Source organism: Eretmochelys imbricata, chromosome 1 (genome assembly GCF_965152235.1).
Source record: "Eretmochelys imbricata isolate rEreImb1 chromosome 1, rEreImb1.hap1, whole genome shotgun sequence".
Lineage (NCBI taxonomy): Eukaryota > Metazoa > Chordata > Testudines > Cheloniidae > Eretmochelys > Eretmochelys imbricata.
In genome coordinates, this window is record NC_135572.1 from 335,906,662 (window position 1) to 335,932,069 (window position 25,408).

The 25,408-nt window shown below is 41.5% G+C and overlaps 1 protein-coding gene across 1 annotated transcript in view; it reads left to right on the top strand.

Annotated features, from left to right (window-relative positions):
- Positions 1-25,408, top strand: part of CCDC146 (coiled-coil domain containing 146) — a 107,151-nt gene that overhangs the window by 52,289 nt on the left and 29,454 nt on the right. The window contains exons 2-5 of the mRNA XM_077835971.1: positions 91-173; positions 5,527-5,736; positions 21,475-21,532; positions 24,684-24,860. Of these exons, the coding sequence (XP_077692097.1) occupies positions 91-173; positions 5,527-5,736; positions 21,475-21,532; positions 24,684-24,860 (528 nt within the window). The remainder of the gene's footprint in view (positions 1-90; positions 174-5,526; positions 5,737-21,474; positions 21,533-24,683; positions 24,861-25,408) is intronic.

A 25,408-nucleotide genomic window follows, 5' to 3' on the forward strand; every position in this document is an offset into this window, starting at 1 on the left:
AAGTCTGCCAACACTAATTATAAAAGTCTAAGTATACATAAAAATGTTAATGTCTCGTGGATTTAATAACTGTCTATTCCCCTTTTCTAGTTATTTTCTGCTGGAAAGCTCCCAGGCACCAGAGTTGCTGCGCTGAAGGCGAAGTACACCGCTCTGCATGAGACTGTGATAAGGTACAATACTTGCAGATTTTCAGTATATCAGTTCTTGTTTCATTGTGAATACTTGATTATAGAGATTAGCCATGGCCATAATTATTTTTCTGAATTGTTTCATTAGCCAAAACATTACATGCTTAAAGTAAAAATCCCCCAGTGCAGAGGCGCTGCACAAGATCATATACATTGTTCAAGACCCGCTTTACAGTGATTGGACTTAAAAAAGAAAGCAGAAAGGTAAGAAAAAAAACCTAATATGGTTAAATGGCAAGATTTAAGAGGTAATTTTGACCTAAACAAGTATCCCTCAGAAATCTAAACATAGTGATGGCAATGGAAGAGCATAAGCTACAGTGGGTGAAATGTAAGGTAAAAATTAAAAGAGCTGAGAGCAAATATGTAAAGCAAATAGCCAAAGATATGAAAAACACAGAATAAGAAATTATTTTGGTTTATCAGAAGTATGTAAGCGGGGGAATAGTCCCGCTATTGTGGGGAACTTTCCTGGCTTCTGCGCTACCCCAGTGAAGTGGGCTAGCGAAAGGATCTGAGTCCTCACTCCCACTTCCTTTTCCCAGTGGCCTCCCTGCCCTTGAGGACTCCCCTTCCACTCTCCTTTCTGGAACAGTCCTTGTAACCCCAACAAGGCTGGGCCCAGGATTCCCGGGGGGCTCGACCCCCAACCCTGCTGTGGTCACTAGGACAGGGGCTAGGGTGTCCCCATTCCGGGGTACTCTCTCTGCACTGGGCACTTCTCTGACCCACTGACCATTACATACAATTTAAAGCAAATGCAAGTTATTTAATTAACAATTAATTTTAAAAAGAATAAGGGAAAGTGAGAAAGGTTAAAGGAAACACATCAAGCTGCTCTGTGGCAGGGAACATCACAAGCAGTGTCTCTGGAATGTCAGGGCAGTTCACAGTCTGTTCCTTGTATGTCCCAGGCCTTCTTCTCAGACCCTGGCTGTGCTGTAGGGATGCTGTGGGTTGGACACTTACTCTGGTGGTGGCCACACGCTCTCAGGCTCTAAGTGGTAGGACCCTTCTTCTCAGTGTCGCCCCTGCCCTGTCGGGGTTACGATCCAAGCCTGGCCTGCAGAGCTTCTTGGCTGAGGCCTCTCCCCGTGCTGGGCCCACTGCCAAGGGTCCCCCTCGCTCTCTCTGGCTGCTCACCGCACCCAGCTCCAGACTGCTTCAGCCCCAGCTCCACCACTCTGTCTCTGCACTGCTGCTGCTCTGCCTCCAGCTGCCTGGGCTGCTTCTTTGGCCCCTCTGCCTCTGGTTGCTACAGCTCTGCTCCCAGGACAGGTCTGCTTCCTGGGCTGCTTTTCTGGCCCCTCTGGCTCTGGTTGCTGCAGCTTTCTTCCCAGGGCAAGTCTGCTCTCTCTGGGCTGTGCCTCTGGCTTTGGGGCTGCAGCTCTGCTCCCCAACTTAGCTACAGGCCCTGCTTTCTCCTTAGCTCAGCCCCACTCTGTCTGGCCCAGGCAAATCCAGTTCACACAGAGGACAGGACCTCCCTGGCCTCCTGACTCCCTGATTAGCCTGCTCACCCTGTCATTCAGGCTGACATGAAGCATTGGCCTCTCCCCATTGTTCCTGGAGGCTGTCAGTCTCAGGGTCCTGATTCGCCATTGACCCTTCCCCCTTTTTAGTACTGGGAGCTAGCAACTACAACACCCCCACTGAATGTTAGTAAGGGGGCAATGGTCCCCTTACAAGTAGGAAACCTGAACTAATAAGGTTTAAAGGGCACACTTAAGGAAGATAAGAATATTGCTGAGACTCTAAATAGTGTCTTTATATCAGTTTTCACCTATTTTCACCTTATTTGAGGGCTTAAATGATGTCTAGGCCTTGTGCTGACCCTCTGCATAGGAGTGAATTTTACCGAGTGGGAACATTCTCAGTTACTTTAGATAGGATTATAAACAAATTGAGCTTCAAAGTGTAAGCCAAACACTGTTAGGTTGTTCCATAATTGTCCACTATGGGATTTCTTGCAGCTTCTCTTGAAGCAGAGGGTACAATCTGCTGTTAGGTACAACATACTCCATTAGGTTTCAGAGTAACAGCCGTGTTAGTCTGTATTCGCAAAAAGAAAAGGAGTACTTGTGGCACCTTAGAGACTAACCAATTTATTTTAGCATGAGCTTTCGTGAGCTACAGCTCACTTCATCAGATATCTTCATCTTCATCTGATGAAGTGAGCTGTAGCTCACGAAAGCTCATGCTAAAATAAATTGGTTAGTCTCTAAGGTGCCACAAGTACTCCTTTTCTTTTTGCGTATACTCCATTAGATTCACCTTTGATTCCACACTGCAATTCCTATCTTACTATTTTAAAAGTTGTTTCACTTTGAAAGAGTCATTAACTTGAATGAGATTCCCTGTTCTTAAAATGGGGATTACCACTGGAACGAAAAATATTTCTTCTCAAAACAGAAAAATCTTCTTGAAAGAGCTTAAATAGGATTCAGGTTGGTATGTAGGGACTCACACAAGACCTATGCAGTACAGTGAATTTCACCCTTTAAAAGCTAAAATACAACTCATCCAAACACTACAGATTCAGTTCCTGTTACACAATGCATTCTTAGTTCTTGTTGAACTATGTGGTTTTCATATTTTCTTCTTAGAATAGGAAGTAGTTATCTACCTTGCAGTGCAATGAATTGAATTTTTTCTGTGTGCCATTTCAGCTGTCTGTGCTATATGACCAGTTTAATGTTTTGCTTTTATACTAGTGCCTGTGTAATTTGAATTTCTATGTTTTGGTTGTTTTAATATTTCTATAATGTATCCAGTTGTTTGGTAAGCTTCATTTTGGTATATCAAAATTGTCTGAGCTAAAATTTGGTGTATAAATTCTCCATCTGGGAGATTCCAAATTCCTTTTGCTTTTTGGGTTTTTTTGTGTGCGGGGGGGAGGCATTCACTTCTTTTTAATTAGCAATGGTCAAATAGTAGTGCTTTGATTGTTTCTGATCTTTTGTGAACCTCAAAACCAGTTTTAACTTTTGAATTTGAAATTTTCTACGCTGTTAGTCAATGTGGCTGAACTTCTTTTAGCATAATGTAAAATTAATTTGGTAAATTTATTCGTATTCAGAAAGCATGAACAATAATTCATATAACAAAGATTTCAGTACAGTAAATTGCATAACATGAAGGTCTCATGATTCATTTATCATTGTAACTATTCCATAATAAGCAATGCATGTTAATAATAGTCTTACTCTTAAACATCAACTATTACAACAAGCAAAGTCTGCTACATTGATGGATTTATTACAAGACACTGTGTCACTATATACAGCCAGACGTTGGTAATACAAGCAAAGTCAGGCAATTCATCAGTGATGAAGTCAGGGAGGGTGATGCACATTAAACAGCATAATAAACCTGCAGATTAGGATCACTGTCCATCGTTGCACTGGGCTCCTAGAAGAAAATTAGGCTGGAGGGATAGGCAATAAATAGTGGGGCCAGGATTTAACCTTAGATGAATTGGAGTTTTTCTGCTGACTATAATGGGCCAGGATTTCACCCTGATATATGGCCTGTATTTTTCTGTTGGTGATCTTCTTGCCTCATGCCTGTCACCTCTCTAACAACAGGGAATGGATAAATGAAAGAATCTCTCTCCTAAGAGCCAAATCCCTTTCCTGGCTTGCAAAATCTCCAGTAACATGAGATGCCACTCCACCTTTTCACTTAATTGTGGGTTACACATAGGATTGTAGCCACTGAAGTTGAGACCTCAAGTAATGAAACCAGTTTGGCTTAACAGTGAAATCTTCGGTGAGCTTAAACACAAAAAGGAAGCTTACAAGAAGTGGAAACCTGGACAGATAGGAGGAGTATAAAGATATTGCTCAAGCATGCAGGGGTGTAATCAGGAAGGCCAAAGCACAATTGGAGTTGTAGCTAGCAAGGGATGTGAATGGTAACAAGAAAGGTTTCTACAGGTATATTAGCAACAAGAAAAAGGTCAGGAAAAGTGTGGGACCTTTACTGAATGGGGGAGGCAACCTAGTGACAGATGATGTGGAAAAAGCTGAAGTACTCAAAGCTTTTTTTGCCTCAGTCTTCACAGCCAAGGTCAGCTCCCACACTGCTGAGCAACACAGTATGGGGAGGAAGTAAGCAGCCCTCAGTGGTGAAAGAACAGGTTAAGGACTATTTAGAAAAGCTGGACATGCACAAGTCCATGGGTCCAGATCTAATGCATCCGAGGGTGCTGAGGTAATTAGCTGATGTGATTGCAAAGCCATTGGCCATTATCTTTGAAAACTCGTGATTCCCTAACCCTATATACATGAACAAGTAAAGCCCTACCCAGAGGCTTTGAAAACTCATGGCGATCAGGGGAGGTCCCGGACAATTGGAAAGAGGCAAATATAGTGCCCATCTTTAAAAAAGAGAAGAAGGAGAACCTGGGGAACTACAGCCTCACCTCAGCCCCTAGAAAAATCATGGAGCAAGTCCTCAAGGAAAGCATTTTGAAGCACTCGGAGGAGAGGAAGGTGATCAGGAACAGTCAACATGGATTCACCAAGGGCAAGTCATGCCTGACCAACCCGATTGCCTTCCATGATGAGATAACTGGCTCTGTGGATATGGGGAAAGTGGTGGACGTGATATATCTTGACTTTAGCAAAGATTTTGATACCGTCTCCCACAGTATTCTTGCCAGCAAGTTAAAAAAATATGGATTGGATGAATGGACTATAAGGTGGATAGAAAGCTGGCTAGATTGTCAGGCTCAACAGCTAGTGATCGATGGTTCCATCTCTAGTTGGCAGCTGGTATCAAGCGGAGTGCCCCAGAGGTTAGTCCTGGGGCCAGTTTTGTTCAACATCTTTATTAATGACCTGGATGATGGGATGGATTGCACCCTCAGCAAGTTCACAGATGACACTAAGATGGGGGCAGTGGTAGACATGCTGGAGGGTAGGGATAGTGTCCAGAGTGACCTAGACAAATTGGAAGATTGGGCCAAAAGAAATCTGATGAGGTTCAACAAGGACAAGTGCAGAGTCCTGCACTTAGGATGGAAGAATCCCATGCACCCACTACTGGCTGGGGACCAACTGGCTAAGCAGCAGTTCTGCAGAAAAGGACCTGAGGATTACAATAGATGAGTAGCTGGATATGAGTCAGCAGTGTGCTCTTGTTGCCAAGAAGGCTAACAGTATATTGGGCTGCATTGGTAGGAGCATTGCCAGCAGATTGAGGGGAGTGATTATTCCTCAATATAGGTGACCTCAATATAGGTCAGCATATGAGATACAATAATATAATTACAAGGTTTCTTTCTGGTTCCTTTTTAATGTATGATCCTAAATACTTTTATTTAACACAGTTTACAGGAGTCAGAGATCCAGCTGTTGCAGGAGGCAAAACATTTCACTGTAGAAATAGAACAGCAGAAACAGGCACTGGAAAAAGCTGATCAGTTCCCAGAAGGATTTACCAGTGAAGTCTCCAGGATGAGACAGCAACTTCTTAAATATCAGAATGAATATACTGCTATTAAAGAAAGAGAGTATGAACTTCAGTACAGGTTGAACAGGTAGGTGATGTTCAGGTTCACTTCTGTGCAATTTTTAAATAACTCAACACTAAAGAGATAATATGCAACATAACCCCATTTCTCCCTGTATCTTTGTTTGGATACATTATTTTCCTTCTAAACAGTTATAGTGTTGCTGTGTCATATTAAACAGTTGCCATGACTTTCCCCAGAGGTGACTACGTGTCAGTGGTGGATGTAATGACTCCTGAATGTAATTTGTATATCATTTTAAATGTATAGGGTACTTTGGAGTCCTTTGAGGTACTGTATAAATATGAGATTAAAATAATAATCTGTTTCACTGTGTTCTACAGACTTTGGTAAAGACTATTAGTGGAGCATATTGTCCCATCATTCTGTTAACCAAACTGGCACCATTATTAGGTTTCACTGGGAAACTTCTATTTTTTGGACTGTTTTTAGTACAAATGAAGCAAAATGTCTCCGAGACTCAGCGATTGGGCTTGTGTTGAAATGATATGATAAATATGTTTGCCTTCAGAACTAACTTTTTTAAACCCCAAAGTCTATACATATTCAGCCTTCTCTATTAAAGTAATAAAAGAAAATGTAAGCTATGTCTATACCGTCTGCAAAAGAAAAGACTAAATATAGTCATTTGTTGTGGAAAAAATAAATGCTTGACATTCTCTTGAAAGGTTGAGTCTTGTAAGTACAGCTTTACATTTTAAATAGCTGGGTTTGGTTGCAAAAAACACTGTCTGTGTTCAAATTATCTTTCCACTTCTATTCCATAGAGAAATGAAGTATAATTGTCATGTAGTATACTTGAAACTTTTATAGTACAATTACAACTGAATGCTATCTCTTTTGAAAAAAAAGTGTCTGTGTATATATGTGCTAATGGAATACAACCCATAATTCTTCTTTGAGTAGTTGTCCCTATGGGCACTTCACTTCAGGTGTGCATGCCCACCCTTTTGATGGAGATTTTTGGAAGTAGTGTCTGTAGGTCCACACCTGTGCCCTGCACATCCTCATGCTCTGGTCTGAGGGTATATAAGGCAGGGTGGACCCCTGCTGCTCAAGTTCCTTCTCAACTGCCTGTGGCCTGAGATAGAGTCTTGTGTGTCCCTTAATTAGCTTGCTAACTCTTTTTTTCCTTACTCAATTTTATTTAATCTATTTTATTTTTCATTTGTTTTCTTTGCACTCTGTGCATTTGGGGGGATAGCCCTCTATTCTTTTTTTCCCAGTAGCGGCGGTTTCCTGCCTACCTTGGATCCCTTTGTTTGGGGCCCTCCGCTCTGCCCCAAAACCACAGGGTTCAAACCAGACCAGACCTGTAAAAGGTCTTTTCTTTTCAGTAATGGACATTCTTGCTGCCTCCAGGAGCATGCACTCCATCAAATTGTAAGGTCTGCTCTGGCTTCAAGAGCAAATCTAGAAAGCTGAGGGAAGACCAGTTCAAGTATTTCTTGGGGCCTGCTACCATTTCACAGCCCAACTCCTCTCCCCCTACTCCTGCCCCTCCCTCCCACATCAGCCTTGGGAGATCCAAATGCCCTGTCAACCTCCACATGTCCAACTCTCAAGCCCAAGTCCCAAGGGACAGCGTTTACACCCCTGAGGCATTCCAAGAAGAGAAGGCATAAGTCCTCTGATAAGGAGTCAATGAGGGAAGAGAAGTTACCCCAAAGGTGGGTCAGTAAAGGGATCTCATGTCCAGATGTGGATACAGCAGAGGCTCCTAACCCCTTCCAGTACCAAGTCTCACCTACTTCCGAAAAAGGCTTCTCCTGCTTCCCGTGTCAAGAAGACATGCTTGATACCAGCATTGGTATCCAATTTGGAGCCCTCTAGACATAAGGACTCCTTCGAGAGGCCAGCACCAACCCTGACTCCCTCGATACCAGCTCCTCCAGTACTGCCCATGCTAGAAGGCCAGGAGTTTAGAAAGCCTGTGGATCACGCAGCTATACAATCCCCAGGACTGGCAGCTATATCACAGCAGAATGTTCAACAGCCCACTTTGCTGGTACAGATAGGGTGACCAGACAGGAAGTGTGAAAAATCAGGACAGGGGGTAGGGAGTTATAGACGCCTATATAAGACACAGCCCCAAATATCGGGACTGTCCCCATAAAATCGGGACATCTAGTCACCCTAGACAGAGCACATTCCTGCTCTCAAAGGACATCCTAGTCCTTCAAGAACCTGACTGTCCTCTCCTGGCAGGTACCAAGAGAAATTTCCTGACAGTACCATTAGCCCAGCCAATATCTCCATGCCTCAGGCACATGCATGTCCTCCTGTACTGACCCAACCTCTGGTTCCGGTGACACCTTCAGTACTGACGTGACCTCTGGTACCACTGCAGCTCCCCCACTTCCTCACCTCCAGAAATGGGTGAGGATACTTCTTCAGATTCTGAGGTTTCTGTTTAGTGTACCACAAATCTCCCATTGAGACCTCCCTCCCTTGAAATCTACTTGGAAGAGGAGCTTCCAGAAACTTGCAGTGATGAACCCATGACCCACAACCTATACCCCATCCTCCCTCACATTGGGCTTTTTGGAATCCTTGGACCAGATATGGTGACCTGTATTACAGAGCTCCCTCCAGCAGGAGGTCCCACTCAGAGGAGTATCTTCTGGTACACGAGGATCCTGCCTTCTCCTCTCCTCACATGACAACACTCTGAGGAACATGATCTGGGAGCTGAGGAAGAGGTACCAACATATAATTCCCCCTGGATGAGGCAGTGATGCCTCCTCCCCCATTCTGCACAGATGACTTTAAGGTCTTTTAGGACCTTATGAAGAGGATAGCAGAGTCCTTACAAATCTCCTTAAAGGAAGTGCAAGAACCCCAACACAGCCTTGCAGGTATCCTTCACTCCTCTCCTAAAGGCAGGGTTGCCTTGCTAATTGGTTGCAATCCTCTGGGTTTCTCACAGAGGTCCAGAACATGGCTGAAGATCATCTTTCTTTTGATGGCCACAAGCTCTTCATTGACGTCACTGAGTCCCTCCACTCACTGAAAGATTTGAGAGCAACCCTCTGCTCCTTGGGCATTGATGCTCCTGACACAAATGAAATATAGCAGATCACAGACAGCCCAGAGATCTTGTCCAGCTCAATACCATACATATAAAAAACCTGCAAAAATCACATAGGAAGAAGCTTAGGTACCAAAGGAAAAATCCCTCTTACCATCACCCCACCAACCTTTTCTACAAAGCAGTCCTTTTTGTCATGAGCCTGCAGATCTCAGACATGGATCCATGGGGTTCCCAGTTGACTGATGCCTGCTTGCTACCAATTGACTGGGTGGAGAGACCATGAAACCTGAAGCCACATCAGGGAGGCTTCCCTTGGGCCCCAAAAGGAGGAACACGAGAACCCCTGATTGGTCAGCACTTCCTATTTAAACCCAAAGAGAGGCACATGAAGTTGTCTGTGCAACGGGGTGAATTCCTGGCTGGCTGCTGCATTGGACCCTTCTTTTTCTTCTGACTCCTGAGCCCCACTTTCCTGACTTGTTCCTGGATCCTGCTTCCGTGCCTTGCTTCTGGTTCCTGTTTTCCTGACCTGTTCCTGATTGCTGCCTACCTGCCTTGTTCCTGATCACTGCCCCTGGTCTCTGACTCGGGTTCCGGCTTTCATCCTTGGCTTGACTCCTGGATCTGATACTTAGCTCAACTCCTGGCTCTGACCCTTGGTTTGACTGCCCAAGCCCCAGCCATGACACTTCTGATGGTTTGGTTGAGAGCCACGAATCACTATCCCTGGACACTGTATTCATAACCCTTCCCCCCTCCCACCTTTCCCCCTATGCATTTCAGACCATCATGGGAGCAGATCATGTTGGACAGATGGGTGCTAGAAATCATTGCAGCAGGCTACACTATTTGCCTCATCTCCATCCCCCCCCTACCTTCCACCCCTCTCAATCCCCTTTTGGGGACCCTTCTCAGAACTTAGGGTTATAACAGGAAGTTCCGTTCCTCCTTTTTCATGAGGGGGCCTTCATATCAACTTACTCAAACTCAGAGCTGTCCGATATGTATGCAGCCACTTCCTACCCTTCATACAAGTGGTCAGGATCATGACAGATGACAGAGCTACCATGCAGTGTATAAACCACGAAGAAGGAGCAAGATCCCCATCTTTGTGCAGAGTCAATAAAGCTTTGAAACTGGTGCATAACTTGCCACATTGATATCTCAGCAACTTACCTACTGGGTCTTCAGAACACTCAGTGGATATACTGAGCAGATATTTCTGCCAACACCGTGAATGAATGTTTAGTAACCCAGTCCTATGGGAAATCTTCTTCACCTGGGGCTTCCGAGTGATAGACCTTTTTGCACCCTCAACTAACACAAAGTGCTGCAAATTTTGCTTGAGGGATGGTCTGAGCGCCGATTCTCTGGGAGAATTCCTGGTGAAATCATTGCAGCTGTCTCCACTCCCAGTCGCAATTGCTGCTCTGCACTTTCCCACAATCACCATTACTTCTCAAATTCCTGAATAGAGTGAAGTAAGAGAAAGCTAAAACTGTTCTCATAGCTTGGCTGAGGCAAATATGGCTCCTAAATCTGATTTGCTTGTCCCTGCAATCACCTCTTCACCTGCCTCTAAGTCTGGATCTTCTGATGCAGGAATCCAGAAAACTGAAGCACCCCAACTTCTCTCACCTATATTTCAAGGCCTTGCTCCTGGATGGCTTACAAATCAGCTGCTCATCTGAAGTTCACAATGCTCTGATGAATAATAGAAAGCCACCCACTAGTAAGTACATTTCCACAAGCGTAGCAGGGGATACTGTATGTATTGCATAGAACAGATTTTTCTGCCAATTCCATATCTTAATTACTTTCTTTTTAGCTAATTTTGCTCTAAGAGGAAAAGGCACCTGGAAAAAGAAACAAATGGATGTGGGGAGAAATGAGGGAACATCCTGGGAAGCATCTGGAAAAAAATTACTTGTTAGGAGATAACCAAACCACTTGTATTTTCCAGAAATAATTGTTAAATTCAATATTTATCAAAACTCACCAATAATTCACAACTGAGCTGTTCAAAATATTTGGATTTTGACCTCTTTCTCTCAATATCTTCTAAGTATTTCATCAATTTCATATCACTTTTACAGTGATGGTGTATTTTAAATTTGTGTCTCTGGATGATATTTTTCTCCTGTATATCGTCTCTCTTTACAAAAAGCATTTTTCCATGTCCTACAGAAACAGACCTTGTGTATTTTTTGTTTCTGCAGTCTCTTTCACACTTTCTTTTCATGTGAATTACATACAGTATCTTGCTTGATTAGAAATATACTTTTCTGGATTAGTCACTCTCTGAGAAATGTACTGTAAATGGTAATCAGAAGCTTATTGTTATTTGTTTATTCAGTGTATGGGGCTAGAGTGGGGTCTAAAGAGCATTATGGGATGGGAGTGAAGAATCTGCACTGATACAAGCTCCTGGAGGCATCATACCTCAGTGGGGGAGTGCACACATCAGTGTCAGCTAAACCGTTTTCTAGGGGGCAATCTGTGCTTCCCACTCTAACAGAGTACTCCAGCTCTATTCCTCTCCCAGAGTACACGGGCCAAGATTGTGCCTAGCCTCTAAGCAGAGGTGCAGGAGTGGAAAAGGCTCTTAGTCCTGTCTATCTGCCACACATGTTCCTCAGGGTATGAATGCCTAGGTACCATGTGTGGTATCTGATGTGTACCCAAAGCAGAATTTAAGGCTGCTCTTTATGTGATGTACACACCAATGCTTACAGGCATACATATCTGCAAGTGTCAGTCTTCATATATGGGTTTGTGGGTGGGGAGAGAGGGTGTTGTTGTCCAGGAATGAGTGGGATATGCAAACTGGGCCGGGGGCGGGGGTTGGGGGGAAGAGATGGTGCAAATGGGGTAAGTCTGGTGGAGCAGTGAGAAATCAGTGGGGTTGGCTACAGAAGTGAATTAATATGTGAATGTGTGGCAGGAGTTAGTGAGCATATATGGGGGAGCAGGAGTAAGTGAGGTTGTGAGTGGGGAAAAGCAGGTAAGGGGTGTAAATGCATGCATGTACCCAAAGGGGCAGGATTGACAACTACCATTTGTGAATGGCTATGGGAATGTGGGGGAGAGTGAGTGGTGTTATGAGTGGCCAGGACAGAGTGGTGTGGTGTAGTTAATGAGTGAAAGTTCATATAAACTAATGTAGGATCGGCATGTATGTTAGCGTGTTTAATATGGTTCGTCACAGTCTCTTCAGATCAATACATGCATTGCCAATATCACAGTACAATGAGTGCTGTGCTTTAGACCCCTTTTAGTACATATCAAGTGCACCCTTCAAGTGACAGGCTTGGTTTCCATCACGTCTCTGTCAGGTGGAGCCCTGCAATCCAAACCACTCTTGGACTGGATCTCTGGGTTAAACTTCACACAATCAATTGTACTTGGCACCTGCAAGAAAACTTCTCTTCAGAAGTCTGTGACCAGCAGCTGATTAAAGTGACTCAAAACAAATATATTGTTTATTCACCTGACGGCATAGAGCAAACAGGGAAAAGGGATAAAACTATGCAAGCCCTATATGCCTGGTTCTTACCTACACTTTATTCTTTCCTTGCAAGTGTTGAGTAAGTTCCACTCAGCCCAACCATCCTTACTCCAGGGCTGGGTGTGACAGTCAACCCCTCCAGCATTCTCTCTATCTCTCTCAGGGTATGTCTACACTGCAATTAGACACCTGCAGCTGGCCCATGCCAGCTGATGTGGGCTCTTGGGGCTCAAACTGTGGTGCTATTTAAGTGTGGTGTAGATATGTGGGCTCAGGCTGCAGCCCGAGCTCTGGGTCCACCTTGCAGGGTCCTAGAACCCAGGCTCCAGCATGAGCCATAATGTCTCTATTGCAATTCAACAGCCCATTAGCCCAAACCTGGGAACCTGAGTCAGCTTGCATGGGCCTGCTGTGGGTTTTTAATTGTTCTGTAGACATACCCTGAGACTCATGTTTAGCCATTGCTGTCTGCTCAACACCTGTCCTTCATAGACTGAGGACTTCAAAGGTTTAGTATCCCCGTTGATCCCAGGTTCAGGCCTGGGAAGAATAAACCTTGCAAGTCTAGTTGGAGCCAGGCAGATGGGTATTCCCCAGTTAATAGCTTCCTGAATGTTTGCTCAAGGACCCTTTGTATTCTCCCTTATGGTACCTTATCTTTGTAGTCAGGCAGGATAATATCAAGCATCTAAACTGCAGTGCACATGATAATCATAAAATATAATACAGATAACTCCCTCATTCTTCACAGGCAGAAATAAGAATGTCTCCTTTTTGCTACCAGACTGAACAGAAAGTTAACTATTTTCTACACAGAAAAGAGAACAGAAAGCAAATCAGCATTCATTTCCATGTTGAGGGGAAAAGCTAGTCCACAGCCTAATCTAAATGTCGACAAGTCCTGCCACTGCAGCATGGGGCATCTGCTGCAGGCCAATTATATTAAAAAAATTGGATGTCCTGAAATCTTCTAGTTGGTAAAGACCTCTGATTTGATACCATATGTCAGAGCAATTATCAGATAATCTTGTCAGTATTTAAAGATGTTGGGTTTTTACTTTCTATTTTATAACTATTTTAAAGAATTTTCAGCTTTTTATTGTAAATCTAAATCTATGTTTCCTGTAGCACCTTACTTAGTGTCAGCATCTTTTCACCAAAGTTCCATGCTCAACTTGTCATAAAGGTATTAGATTAAAGGAGGCTAAAATTATGGCAAAGGAATATTTTTTTCTTTAGTCAAATGGTATTGATGAAATTGACTTTCAGATGTAAGCCACGATGTACAAAACCTTACTAACAGGTGATAAATTAAGGGGAAGATAATAAAATTTAGTCTTGGCACAATTCCGTGCAAGGCAATGGAGTTGCTTCTGTTTATAGCCAGGGCTGTTATGGCCTAATAAACAGTACAGAAAAAATACCAGATGAATAAAGGATCAGAGAAGCATTCAGCAAAGATCAGCCCTAATCTAATGTAACTTTTCTGTCTTGGTATGAGGTTAAGAGTTCCACTTTTGTGGGGTGAAAAATGAGAAAAAGTCTCTTTTCTTTCCTAGACCATGACAGAAATAAGAAGTGAAACTAATACGATACAAATTGTATTTTAAATAGTAATCAATTGAATTGAAAAAGGAAGGTGTATAAAATAGACAAGATTTATGTGACTATATTTTCTTTTGAAAATAATTTCCATTTCAAGCATAGGGGCTAATTCTATAACCCTAACACTGAGTAACTTCTTAGTCACACAAACAGTGCCACTGGAGTCAGCGGGGCTACTCACAGAAATACTCCTCAATGTGAGACAGGGATGCAGAATCAGACCTGACATTTTGTACAAGTCTGGAAAATTCTTTAACCTCTGGCAATTATTTCAGGATTAGCCATTCAGTTTAGTGTAACTGATTTAAAGGCAAAGAGGTAAGCCTTTCTCTATACTTTCCTACTACGAACTTTTCATCTGGTGGAGTTCAAGGTAAGGTTGTTAAAGACAGCAAGTAAGTAAGCCTGAACAACTAGTCCCTTGACTGTTCTTCAGCATGTGCAAGCTAAGCATGTTTTTAAAGTCTTCCAGAAATCTCATGCTGGTGTCTTGTCATCTCTAATACATTCACGTTACGGACATAGGGCCTGTTCCAGGGAAATGCTGAACACCTTCTGTGGACTGTTGAACACTCTCAGCTAAAGTCAATGGCAGTTGAAGTGCTCAGCACCTTGCAGGATTGAACTCAATGACTTAAAATGTTCTGTTCTGGTTATTGTGTTTATTGATTAACTAAAACAGATCTCTATTAACAACTACCATTTATATTTCCTAACCACTCTTGAGTTTATTTTTGTATCTTTATGGCAGTTTGCAGCTGTAGACATCTCTCAGGGTAAAGTCTGGAACTTATTTCAGTTAAGTGTGTGTGTGTTTAAACAAACTATATCTACATTAGTTTTGCATGCATTTGTAGTCATTGGCATGAAAATGAATAAAGTAGCATGAAAAACAAGTGTCTGCATTCTCAAACACAAATGCTTAGGCTTAAGGGTTCTGTTCTTTTCGACTGTGTATGAGTTGTTCTGGTTGCCAAAATGATTAGGGTTATAAGCAAGTAAAAATGAAGAACAGATTCACCAAAGGACATTATAGAAAACAGAATTAGAGAGTCTGATGCCTATTTCCTTTGTATATTATTATTAATCTGTGTAGCACCAGCAGTATGCTACGTGTTTTACAGACAGTTATGAAAATTAGGACCTGACTCAAACAGATTACAATATACAGAGGCTAAGGCTAAATGGTAAGGCTAAAATTACAAAGGCTAGAGGGTAAGGCCAAACAATAACTTTTACAAAAGTAAAAGAATACCGTTTGAGAATAATGAAGCCAGAGAGAAATCTTAGACTTTTGCAACTTGAAATAAACAGCTAAATCATGAGTGCACATGTAATGTGTATATGAAATTAATATTGTAAATGAAGTATTTTAAGTTTGACTCTACTTGATCTTTGGATTTTAATTTTTTAAAATTTAATATTTTAAATTAAATTTAATATTTAATATCTCTTCTCTTATTCCTTCTCTTGCTCCTGGACTTGCTTTTCGTGAAAGCAGTGGGGAATTCAAGGGAATTATAACTTTTGTGTTTGCAACCCTCTGTTGCCACAGAACCTGAGGTATTAAAATCCTTTAACCTTAAGATGACAAAGCTTTTGTTGTGAACTTACAATGGTACCAAAGGAATCTGTCCTCATGAGAGAAGATTGTGATGAGAAAGGGAAATTGTGCCAACTTCTTTCTCCCCTACAGTTTTAAGATTGTCCTTGTGATCCTCCTGGGGTGATTTTAAAGAGGACACTCCCTGGCCTAGCCAGCTAACAAGCACTGCAGTACCCATTTAATTAGTTTTGGTGGCAGCTAAATATAGGTGTGGGTACATTTTCAGAATGGGGATTTCAGTAATGCTGTTGTGATTATGCAAGCCCAAGCAATTCTACTAGATATCCAGCTAAAGTGCCTCAGGGTTGTAAATTCCCCTTATTAGTTATGTATTTAGACAACCCCAATAACTCAGCTGTGTAAGTGAAAATATTCATTCATTTGTGTTCAAATAGCAAAGTACCCCCAAGGGAAAATTATAGGGTTCGGTTGTGGCATTTGGGCGCCATAGTAGGGGGAGCAGTACAGAGCCCCACCACAAAACCTGGGGAGAACACACTGGCTGCTACACCTGTCTACAAGGGGCAAGTCTTACATTCTCCCTACCCATCTTTGGGGTGCTGTGCATTACAGGGGAATACAGAAGGAAAAGTCCCTGTGCCACATAAGGGGTAATGGCAAAGGCTTTTTGCACTGTTTTCACTACACACACTCGCACTGTGCATGGGCCAAGTGTAGTCTGGCCCACAGTGACTTGTAAAAATAATACTAAATTAGGTCCTAGTTCTTCAAGCTTCACTCATAATGGCATAAGTAGTTCCATTGAAGACAATGAAACTGCTCTTGTGCTTAAGTGTTACTCAGCAGGAGCAATGGTTGAAGAGTCAGAATTTAAATACATATTATTATTTTATTTTCTTAAGGTCTGTATCCTGTACTAACTATTGAGAAAATAATTACAGTATGAGTTGTAATTTTTTCTGTTACAAAGCAATCAACAAAAGATGCCATCTGAAATCTTGTACTTTTGGCCCCAATTTGTCTTCCTTTCTTTTATTAAATAATCTTATGTCTAGATGTGTATATACTAACAGATTCCTACTAATTCATCAGGATGTTCTGACTCACTAGTGCAACAGAATGTTATAGCCATAACCATATGTTTCCATTACTTCCATATCTGAAGAGCAATCAGTTGCGGCATATGAATATCCCGTAAGAAACTTTTACAATACATAACTGATTCCATGTCCAGACAGCAGAACCAAGAAGAATTCTAGCTTCTCAAATAACATAAGATACAGTATAAATAGAGCAAATTAAGCAGATGGGGAAAATTCAGCAAACATCAACTGTAACACATAATTCTACATGTTTAGACTTATTCCTAAAGTTATTCCTGATTTTGATCTGTCTGACCCATAAATTCCCTCTTCTGCAAAAATGCATGGAGGGGAATAAGTTCAAGAGCTATAGCACCTATGAATTTTGTCCCCAAGTTCCTGGGACAAAAAATGCTACAGATGTTAGAGAATTATGGGTATCTGTTCTTCAGAACTTTTGGATCCTAAACAGCCTCACTGAGTGATTCTCCTTCCAAGATCACCTCCACCTCTTCCCCCACCCCCTCTTGGCAGTGCCAATTGCCAAGCTGCCTTTGGCTGACAAACCATTGCTGTATTTGTTGACCACTCTTAGGGAGCAATTGCAGAGTATGTATCTGCACTAATTGGTGAGAAAAATAGTTACAATAAAAGTTATTTTTTCTCTTACAAAGCCAGCAGCTAAAGATGCCACTTTCCTCTTTATAACAACCTGTTACATACTTGAAGACATATCATGTCCCTGCTCAGTCTTCTCTTCTCCAGACTAAACTGTGATGCACTCTATATGATTTTATAAAGTATTTTATAAAAGTATGAATGTGAATATAATGTAACTAAAATATGCTTCATGCAAAAGGTCTCTTGTAAGGTATCATTACAAAGCTTATAATCTACTGAGTGTGGTAATCCTATTTGTATAAATGTATCTGAAACTAGAAATATGAAATATAACTTTTGATGGCCTATTGTAGTTATGCAAAGTGTGGGCCATTAATGGTGGTTTGGAATCTTGATGGCTCCCATCAACCAGGATAATTGACTGTGGATGGCTCTGTGTGCAGGGAGGCCTTCCTGTGAGTCAGGCTGGGAGGAATGAAGGCTTGGGGGTCTCACAGGACATATGATCATGTCACCTGAACTGGAATCCATCTTTAACCTGTTGCTTTTCCACTGAGAAGGAGGGGTGGGAACCCAGAGGAACAAAGGATTCCTGCCTTATGCAAAAGATATATAAGCGGGTGGAACAGAACAAGGGTGGGCAGCCATCATGAGAAATCCCCTACCTACCACCTGAGCTGGAACAAGAGCTGTACCAGGGGAAAGGATTGTGCCCAGATTAGGAAGGCGTCCAGTCTGTGAAAGAAACGTATTGAAACATCTCTAAGGGTGAGATTTCATCTGTATTCAGCTTCTTACTGTATTAGCATAGACTTGCGGGTTTTATTTTGTTTTGCTTGGTAATTCACTTTGTTCTGTCTGTTACTACTTGGAACGACTTAAATCCTACTTTCTGTATTTAATAAAATCACTTTTTACTTATGAATTAACCCAGAGTATATATTAATACTTGTGGGGGGCAAACAGCTGTGCATATCTCTCTATCAGTGTTATAGAGGGTGAACAATTTATGAGTTTACCTGGTATAAGCTTTATACAGGGTAAAACAGATTGATTCAGGGTTTGGACCTCATTAGGAGTTGGGCATCTGAGTGTCAAGGACAGGAACACTTCTGTAAGCTGCTTTCAATTGAGCCTACAGCTGTTAGGGGACGTGGTTCAGACCTGGGTCTGCATTTGCAGCACGCTAGTGGGTCTGGTTCAAATCAGGCAGGGTGCTGGAGTCCAAAGCTGGCAGGGCAGGAAAGCAGGAGCAGAAGTAGTCTTGGCACATCAGATGGCAGCTCCCAGAGGGTTTCTGTGATCCAACTCATCACAGTAAATAAACCCAGCTTTTTCAGGCTTTCCTCATAGGTCATGATTTCTAGACTTTTGAAAAAATTAAATGTAGTTCTCTGTGTGGGCTAAGTGAAACAAAGCATCATTAAATCAGCCCTCGGGGGGTTGGACTAGATGACCTCGTGACGTCCCTTCCAACCCTGATATTCTATGTTAAACCAGCTGTTTCTGCACGTTATAACTGGACCAAGGGTAATGTACAGATTTTTTCTTTTATCCTCCAAGTGCATATGAAAGTGAGCTTTACATGCTGGGCAGGCTTTAAATGTTCATTTCATAATGACAATCAGGTCATTTTCTTTTTCAAGGTTTTTATGCCACATGTCCCCAGCTAAGTTTAACAGGTAACACAGGTCACAGGACAGCATTCAGAAACAAGCACTTAATGCTCCAACTCCCATGCCTTTTTCATATATGTTTCATGTCTGATACAAGAACAGTGATCCAGTCAAAGGAAACCTCATGTTTAACCAATGTTTTCCATATTGCTTGGCTAGCTGTCTTAAAGTTCACAGAGTCTAACATTACACAGTCCAACAGAATTATGTTTAATTTCACTTCACATTCACATTCTGGTTTGCTTAAAACAGCCAGTATGTTGAGAACTTATCTATCTTCTGCATCTGTGATCTTGTTAGTGACAATGCTGATCCCATCACAAGTCTTCAGCTTTTATTTAATTTCATTTACATGATTATCAAGTACTCTTGGCAAGTGGAATGCTGTAGATGGCTCAAACGTGGTGTGATTCCAACATTTCTCAGGTTACATTTTAAATACTTCTTTAGGCTTATACGGTCAAGGATTTCCAATGTCAGATTCACTGCACAGAAAGCCTCAGTAAGCTTAAAAAGCTCTGTCCATCTGTGAAGTTGTTCATCTGTTTGTCTATGAGTTGTTCACCTAGACACCATATTTTTGCACGTTTTGTTTACTGCTCTTTTCAGATTTCCAAGCCTCTGCTTTACATTTGTGGGATGCTGTCTCCAAATGTTTTATCTCAATTTCCCTTATGACTGTTATCTCCTGGTATGTTGCATGTAGAACAAAATAATAAACCTCCACTTTCATGAAAGATATTTTTGGGATATTGGGCAGATCACTCCCTTGTACTTATGCTTGATATTTTACACATCATCATCATCATAGCTGTAGACTAAATCCTCTGTGTTTGCAACATAGCACTGTGCTTGTAATGCTGCTAAGGAAGGCATCCGAGCTGGTCAAAAATAAATATATAATGTCTTTTTAATAGTTACGTGAATTATGTAACATAATTTTATGTAATGCATGCTACTGTTAAAACCACATTTTTCAAGTAGTCAAGTTCAATGCACTTTGTTAAAATCCTGAACACAAAGAAAAATCCCAGACACAAAAAAAGCCATGGACACAAAGAAAAATCATGGTATCAATGACATTTTTTTCCACTGTGACAAACCTGCAGCCTTCAATCATAACATATGACAACCATTATGAAGATGACATCAACAGTAGAACATTCATTGGCTGAATAACAATGACTAGAACTTGAAATCAGTGTCCATGATAGCTGAAACCAGATTTAAGGGTGAAAGTAACATTAAGCACTTACCAGTATGGGAGCTCGAATACAGGCCCCTGGAAGGGGTGGGGCCTTGGGCAGAAGGGGCGGCGCTGGGGCTCGGCCTCCCCCAGCCAGCCCATCCGGGAGCCCCAAGCCCTTTTAAATTGCTGGCCCCAGGGCAGCTGCCCCTTTTGCCCACACCCTGTCGGTGGCCCAGGGGGGCAAACGGGAAAACAATGTTAAAGCGCTGCCATGGCAGTGCTTTAAGGAGGGTCCTTAAAGCACTGTCGTGATAGCGCTTTAACATCGGCTGGTACAGGCTGGTAGCAGCAGCCACTTCTTACTGGTACACTGTACCGGCCTACTTTCACCCCTGACCAGATTATACCCACATTACTTTATGGTTGTAAAACATGAGTACTGACAAAGCATCTGGAGAAATAGCTGCAAACATTTGAAAGGAGGTGATTGCACCATATCCTAGGCATGACAAGACTAAATAGACTAACAAATTATGATATCTGTAGAAGACTGAAAGTACATTGCAAAAAGAAAAGGAGTACTTGTGGCACCTTAGAGACTAACCAATTTATTTGAGCATAAGCTTTTGTGAGCTACATAAGCTTTCGTGAGCTTACATGAAGTGAGCTGTAGCTCACGAAAGCTTATGCTCAAATAAATTGGTTAGTCTCTAAGGTGCCACAAGTACTCCTTTTCTTTTTGCGAATACAGACTAACACGGCTGTTACTCTAAACCTGAAAGTACATTGTGTGACTACAATCATCAAAAGCATGCCTAGACAGAGAGGACATGGATGTTCAAGGAGACAATGGTATAACACACTATATAAAACCATCCAGGCAACACCCCAACTGGGTTAAATGGCGGCTCAGAATAGATTTGGTTGGAATCTGTTTATAATCTTGGCCCTACCCATGCTTGGTGTTGGAAAAAGATGATGATAAGCATGCTGATGGTGAAGATAGTCTTTATGCTAAAGTATACAGTTTTTTGCACTCAGTTGTTACTAAATGCTCTTCTACAGTTTATCTCCTTCAATATCTATTTTTTAAAACCACATGTTTTTGATTTCAGTTTTATTAAAGAGTTTAGAAAGTGCCCTGAGATATGAAAAACATCTCTGAGGTTTCTTTAGGTATCTGTGCTCTAATTCTGTGTTGATATTTGGATTATTCTTTATGCACCAGATTCTGCAATGAAACTTGTACCTATATAATGAAATTTGTTTTTCATACCCTTATAACATCTAGATCAATGTTATGGTAAGACTGACCTAAATTCAGTTTTAAAATGGTATCCAAATTGTCACAGATGTTATTTCACATCACTTTTTAATGTTGGATAGCATGGACTGTTAAAGGTCTCTTTTTATTGCTTTGCATATTGTCAATGTGCTGATCTCTATGATGATTTTTCTGTAGTTTACAAGAAGACAAAAGACTCCTGCAACGGGAATATGAGAGAATCCCCAAGCAAGGTGTAAGTATGAAATACACCTCACTAAAAAAAGTCATGTTTTGAGTCCTGTTGGATAGCATGTAAAATAAGAAAACTATGCAGATGAAGATACTATTGTAAAAACTAGAACAGTAGATTTTTGTAACATCTGGAATATGTGGAAAAATCAAGAGGTAGAATTCAAACGAAAGGCTGTGTTGTGTAATTCACTTTTGAGAACCCTAGGACAAACACGAAACATTTAACTTATAAAGACATGTACGGATAGATGTCCTGAGAGAACTGTTCAAATTACAATTCTACTAATTCATAGGGCAAATATTGAAGTAGTACTTCTGGAGGAATTCTATGCCACTCCGTGGTCGCAGAAGTCATGTCATCCACAAATTGCTTTGCTTCTCTGCAGAAAAATGACTTCTGAGGGGAAGCAAAAGGAAGCTGCAAGAGCAGTCACTTACCCCTCCCCAGCAGCCAGGAGCGGCCGGTGGAGACATAAATCATCGCAGGGGAGGAGAGATTGTGTATCCATGTGGGGGAGACATCACTCACTACTGGGGGGCAGGGCTGGGCATGCATGCGTGTGTGCAAGTAAGCAAACGAGGGTGGTGTAAAGGAGCCTTTTTGTAAATGACATGTGATGGGGCAAGGCCAGATGGCTATAGAAAAGTAGTGGGAGATAGATATATTAGCTCCAGGCTAAACAAATCCCTGGTACCAGGATAAGTGAAATGGCAGCTGCTTCAGGTCAATTAAGACATTTGGGGCCAATTAAGAACTTTCCAGAAGGCAGGGAGAAGGTTAGGTTGATTGGGACACCTGAAGCCAATCAGGGGCTGGCTGAAACTAGTTAAAAGCCTCCCAGTTAGTCAGGTGGGTGTGCATGTCAGGAGCTGTGGGAGGAAGTTGCACTGTTGGAGAGGCTGAGTAGTACACACCATATCAGGCACAAGGAAGGAGGCCCTGAGGTAAGGGTTAAGTGGAGCTTGAGGAAGTGACGCTGCTGGGGAGGGGCGGGTGGAGTAGCCCAGGGAATTGTACATGTAATGTTTCTAAAAGGTCAGCTGCCATAGCTGATACTATTAGGGTCCCTGGGCTGGAGTCCGGAGTAGAGGGTGGGCCCGGGCTCCCCCCCCACCTTTGCCCCCTGATTAATCACTGAGACTGGGAGACAATAGAGATGGTTCAAGGAAGGATAACTTCTCCTCACCTCCCTCGCTGGCTTATGATGAAAATGGCTCAGTAGACTGTGACCCTTGTCTGCAGGGTCACAGTGAGCCTCTGAGGCTAGCGAAATCTGCCAGGAAACGCGGGACCCACTGAGGCAAGGACAGAGCTTTGTCACAGACAGTATAGCCTTATAAATGCTTATGGTGCTTTAGTGATTAGAACTGGTCTAAGTTTTCAGACTGAAAAATTTCCCTTTCAAAATGTGCTCCATGAACTGTTTACTACTGACCTTTCTGGAGACTGTCAGTAGCCAATACAAATTGTGAGTTTGATACCCCAGCCCTCATTTGCTCTTCAGTTACCTATGATTGTAATACTGAGCATATGGCTGCATATATTTGTTGACTAATAACTAGAAATAAAGGATCAAACTTAGCTACATTATTATTAGACAAAGGGTGTTGGGAAATTTCCTCCAGTGCTCCCCACTCTCATTCTCCATCCATTGTATTGTAGTTTAAATAAATTCCCAGAATTTTGCAGAAGTTTAAAATATTGTGCACAGAATTTTAAAAAATTTGGTGCAGAATCCCCCAGGAGTAAAGTAGTAACAAATTATATTTCATATCATATACTGTAATACATATATCATTCAGAAGAACTAATCTTAATCCTTTCTTACAATATTATTCCCTTTCCACAAAATATAAAAGAGGTCTTTATATACTGCTTGCTTTTCTGATCATCTTAATCCTCCCACTGTGCTCAGAATTTATTTTTCTTCCATTCAAACAATACCAGTGGTGTTTGTTTCATGAAATTGCCCATCATCTCATTAAAGGCCTGATTCTGCAATTCTTGCACATTTTGAATAAAAAACACTCAACAATTAATAATTGCAACAAAAGGTAAATAACATTCTGCATGTGAAAACTACAAATTCAAGATCAGTATTTGGGATAGTGGGATGTACAGCTTTTCCTGGTGAAAAATCCAAATGAGCATTGCAGATGGTTCTTCTGGTTTCAGCTGGCTGACCAGGTTTAGAGCAGCGGATCTATTGACTTAGAGGTTCCTGGCACTGCAGTTTATTGGAGCTTCTGGTCCTCCAGTCAAAACCAAGTCTTCTTATCATATGTGCAATGTGATGCAGGTGACACATAACCAGGATTCATCACTGAATTTGGTCCACTGGTTGGATCATTAGCTTCCCCGGCGTGAGCCGGGTACTGGCGGAGAGCACGATATAGTAACCAACAGAAGCCAGTTGAAGGATTGTAATAGTTTTTACTGGAATTTTCCAGGCTTTTACTTTTACTTTGCCACTTTGAATCAAGCCCAGGTTGGTAGTAGCCAAAATTTAGCATCTACTGGCTGTACAGTGGCCTTTCTGAAATGAGCATTACAGTTGATGTTAAATCGACTATTGGCACAAAGGCCAAAGTCTGGACAGACATGAAAATTTAACTTCTGCTCTCACTAATAGGGTTGTCCTTCCATGTCAGAGTTGAGACATGATGATGGAGCAGTGTGCGGTAGTTAGCACTGCTGCTGCTTGTTTGAATCTGTTCTATGGGTGAATAGAGGTCTTATGGGCTATCAAGCCAAGACTTATAAAAGAAATAAATCATCAGAACAGTTGGAAGACCTAAGGCAGTATGTATGTATATGAGAAAATATCTTTAAGAGTTATATTTATTTTAAAATTTAAATTTATCTTACAACAAAATATAAAAGAAAATTTGGTGGAAATATGATGGAACCAAAGAATTTTAGGAGTTTTCATAATTGTGAAATAGGAAAACTAAACTCATGTGAATATGCAAAAATACCAAAGTATTCAGGCTTCTCAGTCTTTTAAAGAAAAGGTGCACTTCTCTAATGAAAATTCAGAAATTATTAAACAAACAATACAATATTTTTTAACAATTGTAAGCAAGAAATGTACTTTCCCCCCAAACCAATACAAATTTGAGATACCTGATCTTTGTCTTTACTTTTAAAGGAGACAGAAAAGAAAACAAAAGTGTTGAAAGAAAACTGTGAAGAGCTCCGTAAAGAAACAATCCAAAGGAGAATGGAAATTAAAGCACTGAAGGAAGATGTGACACCCAAGCAAAGGCTGATGTTAAGAGAACAGAAAGAAGTAGAGGAACTTCTTGAGCAGCAGGATGAGTTAAAAGTAACACAAGAATGAGTGTATGAGTGTGTGTGTATGCATGCACACGCTCAGGGAAACACACTGAATAGTCTGAATACTTCTACTGTCATTCGAATATGTACTACCATCAGTAGGCATGACATAACAAAACACAGCATTAATCAATAATCATGTATCATGCTGCTATTCCATTCCCACAAGTAGCCCTCTGGGAAATTATAGGCATAGTACTGACAACAAGTAGCTTTCATAATGGTCAGAACTCTTAGGCTAATTTCAGGTGTATAAATATTAATGAACAAGACAGAACACAGTATTCTGTGAGTTATAATTAGAGCGGGTCAAGAATTTTCAGTCAATCTTTTTTGATGGAAAATGTAGTTTCTGCAAAATTTTCTACAGGAAATTTTCAGTTTTGCTGACACTTTTTGATTTTTCCATCATGAAAATGAAATCAGTAACTTTTAATAAACACACACACACACAAGCTTGAGACCTAAGATAGGTAAAATTCAGAAGACGTGGATCGGTGAAAGGTTTGAGGTCAGATATTTCATGAACCAGGATGG